Raw genomic sequence first — 12,874 nt, 5'->3', positions numbered from 1 at the left:
ACTTTTTCAGTCAAATATTTTGTATTTGAAGGGAAATCAGTCCAAAAACCAATAACTTTGTCAAAACCAATAACCAATACTGTTTTTTGGGGATCACACTATTTGGCAACCGGTTTGAAAATCACAATGCCCAGTTTCATGGGTCAAACGTGGCTGCAGCTCCAGCAATTTGACAAACCTGGCCCAAGAATTGAATTTCGGGCACTCACCACACATAAGCGGCCCTTAAATCCCATGAAACCGGGCTATGCTTAATTCCTTTAAGTTTAACCTTCAAAGATTTTGCTCAATGCTTACCTCCTACAGTCCAAAGATGGTAAGTTCCAGTTCCATGCTCCCGTCAACTCAATGCCAAACCCCATTTCCCTTATTGCACCACACCAAACCAGCAAGCTCCAATAGTTCTTGCTTTTGTCAACAACACATTGCCTTGGTTTAGGGCCTAAAGGGTCTCTTCCATCTTCAAAAGTATGGGGTTGGGATTGCAACCCTGACATGCTTGAAAGCACTAAGATACCGCATTGGGTTGAAGATTACAAAGGCTATGGTTTTAACTCTCTTTTTGTTTATCTCCTTGTTGGCTCATTTTGTGTTCATCTTTTTATTTTTTCCATCACGCTCATTACCCATGTCACGTTCATTCATGTCTTGGTTTGTAAGGTTGTTCATGTTTGTTGCCTTTCCAGTTGAAAAAACAACAAAGTCTCTTAATTTTGGGTTGCTCTTCCAAAAAAACAAAACAATCCAAAAAATGTCTAAATCAAAATGAATTGGAGACAAGTGATGTGAGATTGAGATCTCCACCCAATCAAAACAAAGTGAAAGTTATAGAAAGCGGTTTGCCTGGTTTGATTCAAAAACTGTGCTTGGAATTTCAAACCGGTTGCCAAATAGTGCGATCCATTTTTGGGATCCCAAGTTCAAAACCCATAATCTGGTGGGTCATGTGACTTGTGGTTTGGGTTTTTGCACGTTCTTTTTTTTGTTTTTGCATGTTTTTTGTCTCTATAATTGGTGTAGTTCTGCCAGTGCCACATCTTAACTTGTTTCTCACACAATTTTTCTCACCTCAAAATCATGATGACCAATTCTGGTACCATGCTTCCCAAGGATCTTTCTAAATACAAGATCTCTCACATTGTTGAAAGCCTTACAAACCAAGAACATTGATTTCTTAAAACCTACAAAAGAGCGGGGCCTCTGTAAGACATTGTTGCTTAGTCCGTGTCAAAGCTGCCAAGCAGGAAAGCCTTCATAATGTCTTTTCTAATGATTCTTAGGAAATGCTTGTGATAGAACATGTACATGTTTCTCTTTGATAACCAATAATTCGTCTGCAATGCAATTTCTATTGGTTTCAACAGAGATCTGACAAATCAGATACTCGGTCAAAACCAATAGTTGTGGCCCCCATTTTTTGGGTATTGATTTTGACAGAGTCAACTGTAATTGGATATTAGAGTGGGTGTTGGACAGGTACCACTTCCAACAAAATTGCGTCGCATCTCGGCATGCGCGCTCACATAGCAAGGTGAGATGCGATTTCGTATTGCGTATGTGACAGGCGATGAAAGTCCCATGCGATGTGAAATCGCACAGGTTTCAAGCGATTGAACCTGTCAAATCACATACATGTGTGTGATTCTACCCAGATGCGATTTAGGATCGCGTCTACTCAACGCGACTTGACGATGACGCGATCCTTAATCGCCTCAACTCAATCCGACTCAACCGCTCAAGCGATTCAGGCTCGCGGCACCTCAATGCGACTGAACACCTCACGCGATTCAATCCACTGAATCACTTGAATATCATGCGAAAGGATCTTCTCATCGCTCAACCTCAATGTGATTTAAGGTCACGTTCTTTCCTGCGACTCAACACCGCCATTTCTTGTCGCCTCTTCTCGTCCGATCCAATCCCACTCTCCTCAATCATCTCATCCTGGCACTCCTGATACCGAAAAAATAGAATATATGATGCTCCAAAGTCTTATTTTGCTCTGATAGACATCATTAGTTACAAAAACCAATCAACCCATCCGAGAAAGTAGAGTTATTACCAATGCCTATAACGTCAACAAAAAACAATTAAAGAATGAAATTTAAAAAGAAATAAACATGGCCAGAACAGTTTCATGCCGATGGTTTTGATAAATTATCAACTTCTGTTCATTTGGCAAGAAGTGTGATGAGTTGAGCTGAGTGTTTTGTGATAACCAGCCATTTTCATTTTCAAAAAAAGAATTAGCCCTCTAATTCAGTCAATAAGCTTTGCATGCGCGGAATATGACCGTTCACTGTCTCGTAAAAAGTTGGCGCAACGCAGGTTTGATGAGATGTTTTTTTATTTTGACCATGAAAGTAAGGGGTGTCAAGTCCAATGTTTTACGGTTTTTCCGTAAAAAAACTTTCCCCGTAAAAAACTTTCCCGTTGTAGCATACATTCACGTAAAATTCACAACACGGATTTAAAGACCTCACCTTGAACATTTCACTATTGGAAAAAGGTGACCTTGATAGTGGATGCAAGAGTTGTTTTGTTGGACTGTTAAAGCAGGTGTATGTTATTCGGCGTAGACATAAAGTTAAAGAAATAATCAATCTAAGTCATCTTAAATAAAAGATAAAGATCGAAAGAAATATATACGAATTTGCAGCAAAAGTAAGATAAGGATTATCCTGATAATGAGAAAAGCACAATATTTTTGGCACAACAAGCTTTGATCTAGCAGTTCATGACAAACTAGGTATAAAAGTAATGATAACAATTAAAAAACTATGATAACATTGTGCAATCCCCCATAATCTTCAATCTAGTAGTTCAGGAACATCTTGCAACGCTGCCGGCTTCATTTTGAGGGCCTTGCGATCTTTTGGCCTGAGGCTGGCAACCCATGCGGAATCATAGCAATCACTAGGAAGACCTACTGGCCATTTTGAGGAGCCCACGACTGGCGCGGTGGTTGATGTCTTACGCTTCCCCGGTTTTCTTCCAGGACGTTTGGGAACTTCGTCTTGTCTTATTTGACGATAAGCTGCGTCGATGTACTCCACTAGGGCCGTCCCTACTCGACTCCGCCAGATTGGAATATCCCGCATCCGATCTTCTTCAAGAACCTCATCATCAGACTCGTCAGACGAACAGTACCAACGATCCAGAAACAGATCCTGGTAAGCATTCAAATCTTCGTATGTTTGACAAGCTTCGTGTCGTCTTTCTGCAAGCTGTATGTGGGTTCTTGGTGTCAGTCTTGTGGTGATGGAAATGCCCACATGAAAACAGGACGTACATTCATGGCTCGCTTTGCCCGGCGGTCTTCCTGCATATGCTTTTTTAAGTTACTATCATCTTTCAAAAAGATTCGTTTGTTGTTGATATGATATCTTATATGAGTCGCCATTAGATCCCTGATTCTATTTACATCAAGCTCTGCATGATCCAATCGGAATATGTCCTCATACTCCAAACCATCCAATGCACAGTTGAATGTGTCTAAGCAATACTCCAAAGTACGTCGGTTCCATTCTTCGGCTTTTGGGTCATTCCGTACAGAGCTCAAACCAACGTAAGGGAGTCCATATTGTCTGAGCCTTTGTTCACAGCGGTTTCGAAATCCCTCGCCCATTTCGTCATCGTGCTCCCATTGTTGAGAGAGCTCACTAGGTTTGAGTATGTATGGAGCTGATAGACCAAGGGGTGCGGTTCCATCAGGAAGGTCCGGTAACGCCTCCAGATCTTCACGGGTTGGTGATCTGGGGAATGAGTGTTTTTCCCGGCTGGTTCCCAAGAGGTATCGAAAATGTTTCTGAGTAGCTCTGGACTTTTTAATCCAGACAAGATATGGGTTAGGTTATTGAAGTCGGGCTTGTATAATATTGTCGAACTCACCATATTGTAATCATCATCCTTTGTCTCTGGATCCATCTCATCTCTTTCTTGCCTTAAGCTTGACTTGAGTTTATTCCCCGAACTTCTGGAAGGTCGTACCCATAACTTTGGTTTGGATCTCGGATTGATTCGAATGTTTTGATCAACTGGGGTGAAGGCAGCATTAACGGGTGTAGATCTACGATTGGGAGTGGATGGAAGACGGGTGTTGGAAAGCTAAATGGAGATATTTTAGGAGAGGGTTTAGACCAGCTTTAGTAAATCAGCTAATTTTTACTCTTGACGCCCTTCTGAGGCGGTAGGGAACATACCCTTGCTTCAGAGAATGCATTTGTATTTCGCTGATTCGGTGTCGTGTTTCCCCTTTCCATGTTTGCTGTCTGATGTACCCAAGATGAACTACCGGCAATGACAGAAGCTTGAGACTAGTCAAGAAGCACTGACTCAGTCAACATGTGGTCCAGAATGTCACTGAGTTTTGTACTCACCCCATCGCGGCCTCTACACAATGGTACTTGGGTCCGAGAACTCGAGTCAGATTGATTGTCAATGTCCATAGAGTCTACAGCTGACACATCAGGAGTCAATGCTGCGGGAGTTGCAATAATAGGACGCTGATGAATCAAACATGTCAGGGGATCATCAATATTTATATATGTGGCAATGCAAAGATAAATCTAAATTACTTCGATGAGCCTGGTTAATGAGGAGTCTGGATCATTCAAGGTCAACGGCCTTGAATCAGACTCATTGATAACTTGCATAGAGTTCGGATCAGGCAAATCGAGAGTTGATCCGGTTAATTGTGGGGTGTTTGAAGGCTGATTAAGCAATCCGAGAAAACAATCAACTTTCCATATACTCGAAGATGACAAGCTGTCACGAAGTCTGACCTACTGAGATTGTGATGGCTGATGTGGAGTCTGAAGCTTCTAATCTTCTTGGCAGGTTCTGGATGGTGTTGATACATGGGACATGAGTTCATTTGGTACAGACATGTCTTATGCGTAATCTTTTACCCACACTGATGTTGTAAAACTTCTCCAAACTTATAATTCTTGTATCGAATGTTTTCTGCTGGTGTGTCATCTGTTGATGTGATTGGGCCAATCGTTCTTGGCCGAGTTGCAACCTATTTTCAAGTTCTTGCTGTGTTTTTAAAATCGCCTGTAGAAATGGAACAACCACATTAATTGTATTTTGCAAAGAATCAAGAAGTAGTATCACCAAGACAAACCTCCAACGTCTTTGAGAAGGTTGACTGTGTCAGGATCACGCTCTGCATTGGGTGAGATAGTCAGTACACCGGCGAATCCATCGTCATGAGAGCAAACAGAGGTATACCTCCACGTCCGACTGGTATTTAACGATGGAGCACTCTTGGTCCAATCGTTCTTGGCCAAGTTGCAACCTGTTTTCAAATTCTTTCTGTGTTTTTACAATCGCCTGCAGAAATTATGTACCACATTAGTTGTACTTTGCAAAGAATAGAGAAGTAGCGTCATCGTGACAAACCTCCAGCGTCTTTGATAAGGTTGACTGTGTCAGGATCACGCTCTGCATTGGGTGAGATAGTCAGTACACCGGCGAATCCATTGTCATGAGAGCAAACAGAGGTATACCTCCACGTCCGACTGGTATTTAATGATGGAGCAGTCAGTCGTGCTATGTTCTGATTGAGAGCTACTTGAGGTTTCAAGGTCGCAGATGCTTTGACGCGACTTTCAAGTTCAAGTTTCTTTATACTCTCTATGAGGGATAGTCTTTCATTCTCAAGACAGTCTACTCGCTTTTCTGAAAACTGCAGCTTCTGGCAAAAGCTATCTTCATTGAGTTTCACCTTTTCCTCCACGTGTGTTAGAGTTGATTTATGCATATCGATTTTTTTCGCAAGACCTTTGTTTGATATAATGCATTCCTGTTCCCGAAATAACTGGTTAACTCTGTACTTTCAAAATCAGGAGGAGTTAATTACTGACATCGATTTGTTTGAGACATGTTCTCTCGGTAAGAATTGTTGCCTGATCTCAACAAAATGGATACCGATGGATAAGTTGGCTATCACTATATAAATAAGGACCGATTGCATAGCAGCGTGGATAGAGTTGAAAAAACCAACGTTTCTATTGGACTCGATTTGCGCTTGCAAAACATACTCCGACTTTTTGAGCTCTTCCAAGCAGTGGAGGTGTGCATTCTCGACCTTAGACTGCATCGAATGGAGCTCGTTGCTTAGTCGCACCTGTTCATCTCTCAACTGCCGGTTGTAGGAATCCAAGCGTTCCAATTCGCCTTGCGTAGACTTTTTGTGTTCTTCAGAGCAGTGGAGGCGTGCATTCTCGACGTTGGACTGAAACAATCCGAGCTCTTTGTTTAGTCGTACATGGTCATCGTTCAGCTGCCGGTTGTAGCGATCCATGCGTTGCAACTCGCCTTGCATGGCTAACTCGGCCTGATAAGATGGATGTGTTTTCGTTAGAAGGGTCATAGATTTTTGAAAATGAAATTTGATGACTTACTGATTTGCGCGCATCCACCTTGTAATCCATCGCGTCAAACCTGGCATCTAACATGTTTAGGGTCTGTTTTGCACAGCACAAACCAACTTTAGGTATCACTTCGGCAGCTCTTAGTTGCTCCAAGAATGTCAGTCAAAGACTCACCAAGTCCTGCTCGTTAATCTGCGAGGTTGCCACTTCAACGTCATTACACAGCTTAGAAACACTTTCTTTCACGCTGACCAACTGGCTTTCAAGATTTGTGAGTGAGTCAAGTCGGTTTTCCGGTTTTAAGTCCTGCCAAGTCAATACCCACAAAAAATCGGTTTGATGTCAAAAGGATGTGATATGGCATTATAGACTTCACAAATACACACAATCATTCCAGTATTGTTAGTCTGCTCCCGCAACGCGATGGGATTTTTCAATATCTCGGAAAACTTCTGCTCGTGCGAGCTCAACAAGGTACGAAGATCCTGTACCAGAAGTGAGGTTGCAAATTTCAAATCCATGGGAGCTCAAAAGTGCAGAATGCTGAAGTGTTACTAACTGTGACTTGTGTTCTGTCGGGCTAGAAAAAACATCGGCTTTGCATAAATAACTAGAAGAAAAAGCTGAAAGAGTGGATTTTCCATGGGGACGAACCAATGATTCAAGTTGGGCTTTGTGTTGCATATATGACATCTCGAATTTGGCCTAGTAATACAATACGTGTTACGGTATTTGTTGAGTTCATCAATCAAGCCCCGAAAGAGATACAACTTGCTTACCTCCAAGTCATTGATACTTTGTCTGAGCCCCGCTGTACTCGCCTCATGGGCGTTTTGAATCGCCTGAATCATAACCTATAAAGCATATTTGTCAGATAGGCACAAGTGCATCAGCCTCAAGCTAGTGGATTCAATCACCTTGAGATCGTTCAAGACATGTAGTGGATCAGGCTGCATCGCACTATTTGAGCTTGCCATACTGAATTCAAGATTTGAGAGTCGGGAAGTGCTCGTCGAACTAGATGATATCACTGGAGAAATTATAAGAGAGATTAATACTATGATATTTTGTTAGATCCGAGTTGAAGATGAAGGGGTATAATTGTCAATGATGTAACAAAGGCCGTCGATTACGCTGGGACCCCGGGATGGCTTCAAAGGTGTCGTAAATCCAGTCACGAGACACGTGACAGCTGTGCAGAAAGCCCTTTGTATCTTAACTCAATATCACCCTTTTGCAACTTAAAAGGAAAATAATACCAGAATTTGTAAGGGTAACAGAATGTCTGGCGACTCTGAATGCTTAGGTGGTCAAGGGGGTGCACCTAAGCTTGGCTAACCACAACTCACGTTGACGAAGAACCTGTGCCCTCCGTGCCTTTCCAAACTTACCCACAAAAATTCACCTTATATCAGTCTTGCTTCACAAATATCTTATTAGCTATCATGAATAAATCCAGCCCCTCAAGTGAAACGTTCCTCATACAAGATATCCTTCAAAAAATCCAAGATGTAGAGGCAGCATTTCAGTCGAAACACATTGGTGGTCAGTAATTCTCATATGTTCTCTATGACTGCTTCCAAAACCCAAGTTTTGATTCCCATTCTAGATGATAGATTACAGCTGAAGTGCCCTACAAACACCAAGTCTTTTCATGATCTCAATGCTAGTGAACATCAAACCTCGATGCCAGGCTGTGAGGAAATGCATGAATTAGGAACGCCCGATGGTGCGTAGACAATTTTTTAGTCTGATCACTCGCTCGAGTTATCTCCACTCTGAGAAACTCAAATCTTATATGTATAAACCCACTTCATCCGGACCACGTGAGTACAGCTTGTAAAACTATCCAGTCTTGTCTGCCCAAAAGCAATGAAAACGAAGAGAAAACCCCTGGTGAGCTATTCCAGAACCTGTGGATCGATGAGTGCGAACCTAGCTGATGTCCACTGGGTGGTCCACCGTAGTTAAATCTTCAATTTTCATAAGTTCGCTGCTTATTTTACTTGTTGGTATAACAGTATTATTTGCTTTCCATAAGCTTACCACTTCACGCGAATTCGAGCAAACAGGTATTTATATTGATATGATCTAGTTATGTACCTGTCCAAAGGGGGTTCTGTCGCCGGTCTCAAGAGGTGACACAATCATTCTGATATTCCCACTAGTTTCCTTTGCTAAAATGATGTTCTTATTTTCTGTAAAGCTTTGTCTACGTCTATTTATAATGTCCTTCATTTATGTTATATATTATGTCTTATATTTTATCCTTCTTAAGTTTATTTTGATTTGATTTTGGTTTTCTTGTCTGTTGTTAGGAAGTGTTTTTATGTTTCGCGAGTCTTCTGGCCTCAGACCTACCCCGAGTGGCTGATGTTTTGTTATTTTCGTTATTCTCTTATCTCTTTCCGCTCTGGAGTCTGAACTCTTGTTTAGATTTCTCGCGTAGCAATTGGCTTGCGCTGGATCCACCGCTTTGCGTACACCATAGCTACCACAGCTGTGCCTCTTGTGAGGCATACTACCTTATATTTCTTAACGTGTTCCTGATCAAAAGACCGCACCTGGCCTGGGATAAAGCACCCAGTAACATATGCGATTATTTATAGCAGGCCTGAGCAAAAAGTCTTGAGTGCGCGAAAGAAAAGAGTCAAGTCCAACCTCTATGTATACATCCGAGTTTCTGACGCATGTTTTTCTTTGATATATGTCTACATCAGATATGTTTTCACCGCTGATACATAGTCATAAGTCAAACCACGCAAAATATCTGCAACCCTAAGCACCTGAAAGGTGAACCCTCACTCAAATGAAGTAAATCATCACATATAAAGCTACTATAATGGTTTGGAATAAGGACACGCAGAAGTTACCTGGTGCAATCATCTGAAACCAATCTTCAAATTTCTCGCGGCAAACAACACATGCCCCTTCCCAGACCGCCGGAATGCGCGAGTGCCAGTTTGAAAGGTCGCATATCGGTGAGATTCTGGTTTCGGGGAATCTTTCGCAAGTCCAAATGACCAATAGAGCCATTACCACAAAAACAGCCAAAGTACCGGAGACTAAGGTAGAAACTCTGAGATTACCTAGATGTGGCAAAAAGAATTTTGAACATTCAACATTTGCAATAAAAACATCATGAGACACGTCAACTTACAGCTAGACTCTTCTCTTTTCGGGTGACATGCACAAGCTCGTGAGGATGCGCCGTTGTGGTTCCGACGGTTTTGACATTGGTGACAGTTTCTGTGCAGGTAGGCATTGACTGTTGGGACTGCAAGACCAAGTCAACATAGACCTCTTCTTGAGGATTGAGACATGCATGCTCTCACCATCGGATAAAGAACCTTGAGCATTTGTGGGTTGAGATCTCTGCAATGAGAGTCCGCGAGCTGAAATGTGGAACAGAAAGGTAAGCGTGTTGGCAAACGGTTGTACTATTTTCCTCGGAGCCCAGTGTAAAGAACTCACAGATTCGGATGCGTTGAGGGTTGCTCTCTTCAAAGCCTGGCTTTTCTTTCAAACTCATCTCACCCGTCTGGGAATCGGCTACTTTAGATAATCCAGTCTTGACATGCCTGTTGTACATTAGGATCGGTGTTTGTGAATAGATGAAGATGTAGTCGATTGGTATGGTCTAAACATGAGAGAAATTCAATGGATGGACCGTCACAGGAAAAGGGGGAACCTCTCCAGAATTTAACGCTAACTGAAGGTTGAATGATTTGGACCGTGCTTAAACAACATAAAACTTGATATGTACGGATTATCCCCGCAGCAAATCTTTCGGGTAAAAAAACCGTCATTTTGTAGGGGATAAAATAAAACTTCAACTTTTATATTCCTTCAAAGGGTTTATGTAGATCAATTTGTGCATTTGGACTGCGGATTCTGGGAACATCTAAGAACACTATAGAAAACTCGATTTACACACAACATACGCCCTTTTCCTCCACTTTCCACAAGTCTTAGTTAGAACTCGTAAAAACCGTGTGATACCTCATCAAACCTCACACAACCCAAAACGTAAAAGATCTTGACTCAAGCCCTCGTATTTGTTCCTATCAAATTCAATTGTTACAAATGATACTGCATATGTATGTCACAGAACTCAGATAATTTTTGACCCGAAAGAGAGGAGATGGCTATGAATAGTAAGAGTTGAGGTAAAGAGTCATCTGACCATTAGTCAAGAGAGTACATCTTGGCTTGAGCCAATATTTTCTAGCTCATTTTCCATTTCATCATCTCTTCATTGAACTGTGCAACTCTGCTGAAGCCTGTCCATGATTTCACATCACTCTCTTCGTTGAGGCGGTTTGAATTCTATGATTTGACAGACTGATCTCTCTATATGAATTTTGCACGGGTTACTATTCATTGTCCCGTGCAGAGGAATACAAAACCACTGCAAGGCTCAAGGAAACTACTGGTTGAAATATAAAGTCCTCTCAAAACCACAACCAGTACCCCTTCAACATTCACTAGGCAGATTTTGGTAAAAATTCAGTCCGAGAATTTACTATCAGCTGGGCGAAGCAAGCAATATATATGAATCATAGCGGAAACTCACATGCTAAATTGATGCCGAAAAGTCACGTGCTAAATTGGCTGATCACAAGGAGCCTCTGAAGCCATCAGTTGAGGAGAGCGGTTTGTTGGCGTAGTGAAGTGAGAAGTGTGATTCATTGATTTCGGAGATGGTGGACTAATGGGATTGTGTACTCCATTCAAGCTCCTGGATGTGCGGAACCAAAGACAAATGCCCACAAGAGTCAGAAAATGATCATTGGAAAACCAAATATCAGTTAGAACACAGGAATACTGGCTCACTTATGATACTCTTCCAATGCGTCCAAAAATCCGATGCCTTTCACCACTTGGTTCAGGATGTCCAGGTGATGCTCAACGGTGGCCTCGGAAGCCGCCTTCCTGTTTCTGAGAACTGTGTGAAACTGACTGCAAACCTCTTGTCGCAACTGCATCTTAGTCGACTCCATTTTTTGATAGGCTGTTCGCAGATTGGTCACCTGTTCTTGAATTAGAGCTCGAGTCTTATCTTTTGCGAATTGGATTTCAGAAATCTCGTTCTCGTTGAGGAAATTGTATTGTTTGATAAAAGTCAAGAGGTGCTCTTCCGCAACATAATATTGCCCGGACCTAAGATATTGTAGAACCCGGATGTTAAACTCGGTGGCACGTTCGGAATTGATCTCGTCTTGATAGGTTAATCTGATCGGAGACTCTTGGACTCCTGAAATAGGATGACGCAATGGAGCTTGAATGTAGTGCTTCGTCGTCAGTTCGGAGGGAAGTAAGTTGTTGAGAACAGGTGCCACCATTTCGATGAAGACTTTCTTCAAGAATTTGGGATTGTCTCTTTCTGGGGCCATAATTTTGAGATTTGGTTTGAATGCTTGAATGAACTCATGAAGCTCGTCAGAGGTTGCTTTTTCAAGTATAAAGGCGGTTTCGATCTTGTTTGTAGAGGTATCCACAACTAGGTATTCGAGAAGGTGGATCGGAATGAACACAGAAGTTTGTTCAGGCGGAGCAGACATTATTGGACTTGAATCGGGGTGTTATGACAGTGATTTCCCAGGCGGTAAGGGACGAATTGGTTCAGAAAGACAAGTCGCGTATTCTGGTGATACTAAAAAATTTGTTCCCCTTTGACTTGCGCTCTGAGTCAAAATTACGTAGATTTTTGTAGATCTCTAAGATGAGAAGGATTTTTTCATATGTAATTCAAAGATTCCTTCCAGGGTTGTATGTCACATGCCATTGCACATTGATATCACCGATTGATATTGACCAAAGGAACACTTTTCATATGTATTAGGTGATGAGCAAAAGGACACTGGCTGACAGTGACTAGAGTTGGGCAGATAAAACCATTTTCAAATTTATATAGCTGATGCATGTGAGGACGTGACCAATCTCCATTCATAGATGTTCTTGGGATACTATCTGTTTTGCCTCTTGCTGTTTGCAAGCAATCAATTATGAATTGTAACATTATGATTCTCCAATTGTGAAGAGAAAAGGTTTTTTACGACGAGACATGAGTGAGACAAATAAAACAAATCAACAGCACAGTAAATTTGCTGAGCATCATTCTTTCGCGACTTGCGGTCCAGAACTACCAGAGGTCATGCTTATTCAAACCGGCTCAAACTCTACGAGTTATAATGCATAGAATGAAGGGGTGATGATAGGGGTTGTCAAGACAAATTATCCACAACAAAACACCGTAAAAAAGATTTCCGCTTTAGCGTGAATTTAAGTAAATTTTACGAATAACGTGATGAACATAAAGCTGTCCCTTTGTCGTAAAACATAAATTCACTACTCAAACACCGCTTACGATTCAAACTCAGTAACGTTTTTTTCCAGTGGAAGTCGATTTTTACGACAAAAACGTAAGATGTTTTACGTTTTACGCTTATGTAATTGGGCAAACTTGTATTTTCTTGGCGTGTAAAACATTT

The 12,874-nt window shown here is 41.7% G+C and overlaps 3 protein-coding genes across 3 annotated transcripts; all 3 read right to left on the bottom strand.

Annotated features, from left to right (window-relative positions):
- Positions 1 to 2,810: 2,810 nt before the first annotated feature.
- MELLADRAFT_68436 (uncharacterized protein) lies at positions 2,811 to 5,454 on the bottom strand (the record flags this gene model as incomplete). The annotated part of the gene is made up of 11 exons (XM_007417005.1): positions 2,811 to 3,227; positions 3,293 to 3,823; positions 3,892 to 4,107; positions 4,203 to 4,316; positions 4,380 to 4,505; positions 4,578 to 4,712; positions 4,789 to 4,842; positions 4,915 to 5,058; positions 5,129 to 5,170; positions 5,236 to 5,337; positions 5,407 to 5,454. 11 exons carry the CDS (start codon positions 5,452 to 5,454, stop codon positions 2,811 to 2,813), a joined length of 1,929 nt encoding a protein of 642 aa, XP_007417067.1.
- A 394-nt stretch (positions 5,455 to 5,848) lies between these two features.
- On the bottom strand, positions 5,849 to 7,357 carry MELLADRAFT_68435 (uncharacterized protein; the record flags this gene model as incomplete). The annotated part of the gene is made up of 6 exons (XM_007417004.1): positions 5,849 to 6,343; positions 6,411 to 6,473; positions 6,555 to 6,686; positions 6,767 to 6,865; positions 7,160 to 7,234; positions 7,298 to 7,357. 6 exons carry the CDS (start codon positions 7,355 to 7,357, stop codon positions 5,849 to 5,851), a joined length of 924 nt encoding a protein of 307 aa, XP_007417066.1.
- Positions 7,358 to 10,985: 3,628 nt separating this feature from the next.
- Positions 10,986 to 11,944, bottom strand: MELLADRAFT_94192 (uncharacterized protein; the record flags this gene model as incomplete). Its single annotated transcript, XM_007417033.1, has 2 exons — positions 10,986 to 11,121; positions 11,217 to 11,944. 2 exons carry the CDS (start codon positions 11,942 to 11,944, stop codon positions 10,986 to 10,988), a joined length of 864 nt encoding a protein of 287 aa, XP_007417095.1.
- Positions 11,945 to 12,874: the final 930 nt, after the last annotated feature.

The sequence above is a fragment of the Melampsora larici-populina genome (assembly GCF_000204055.1).
Source record: "Melampsora larici-populina 98AG31 unplaced genomic scaffold MELLAscaffold_67, whole genome shotgun sequence".
Classification (NCBI taxonomy): Eukaryota; Fungi; Basidiomycota; class Pucciniomycetes; order Pucciniales; family Melampsoraceae; genus Melampsora; species Melampsora laricis-populina.
This window is presented reverse-complemented; position numbering and strand designations above follow the sequence as displayed.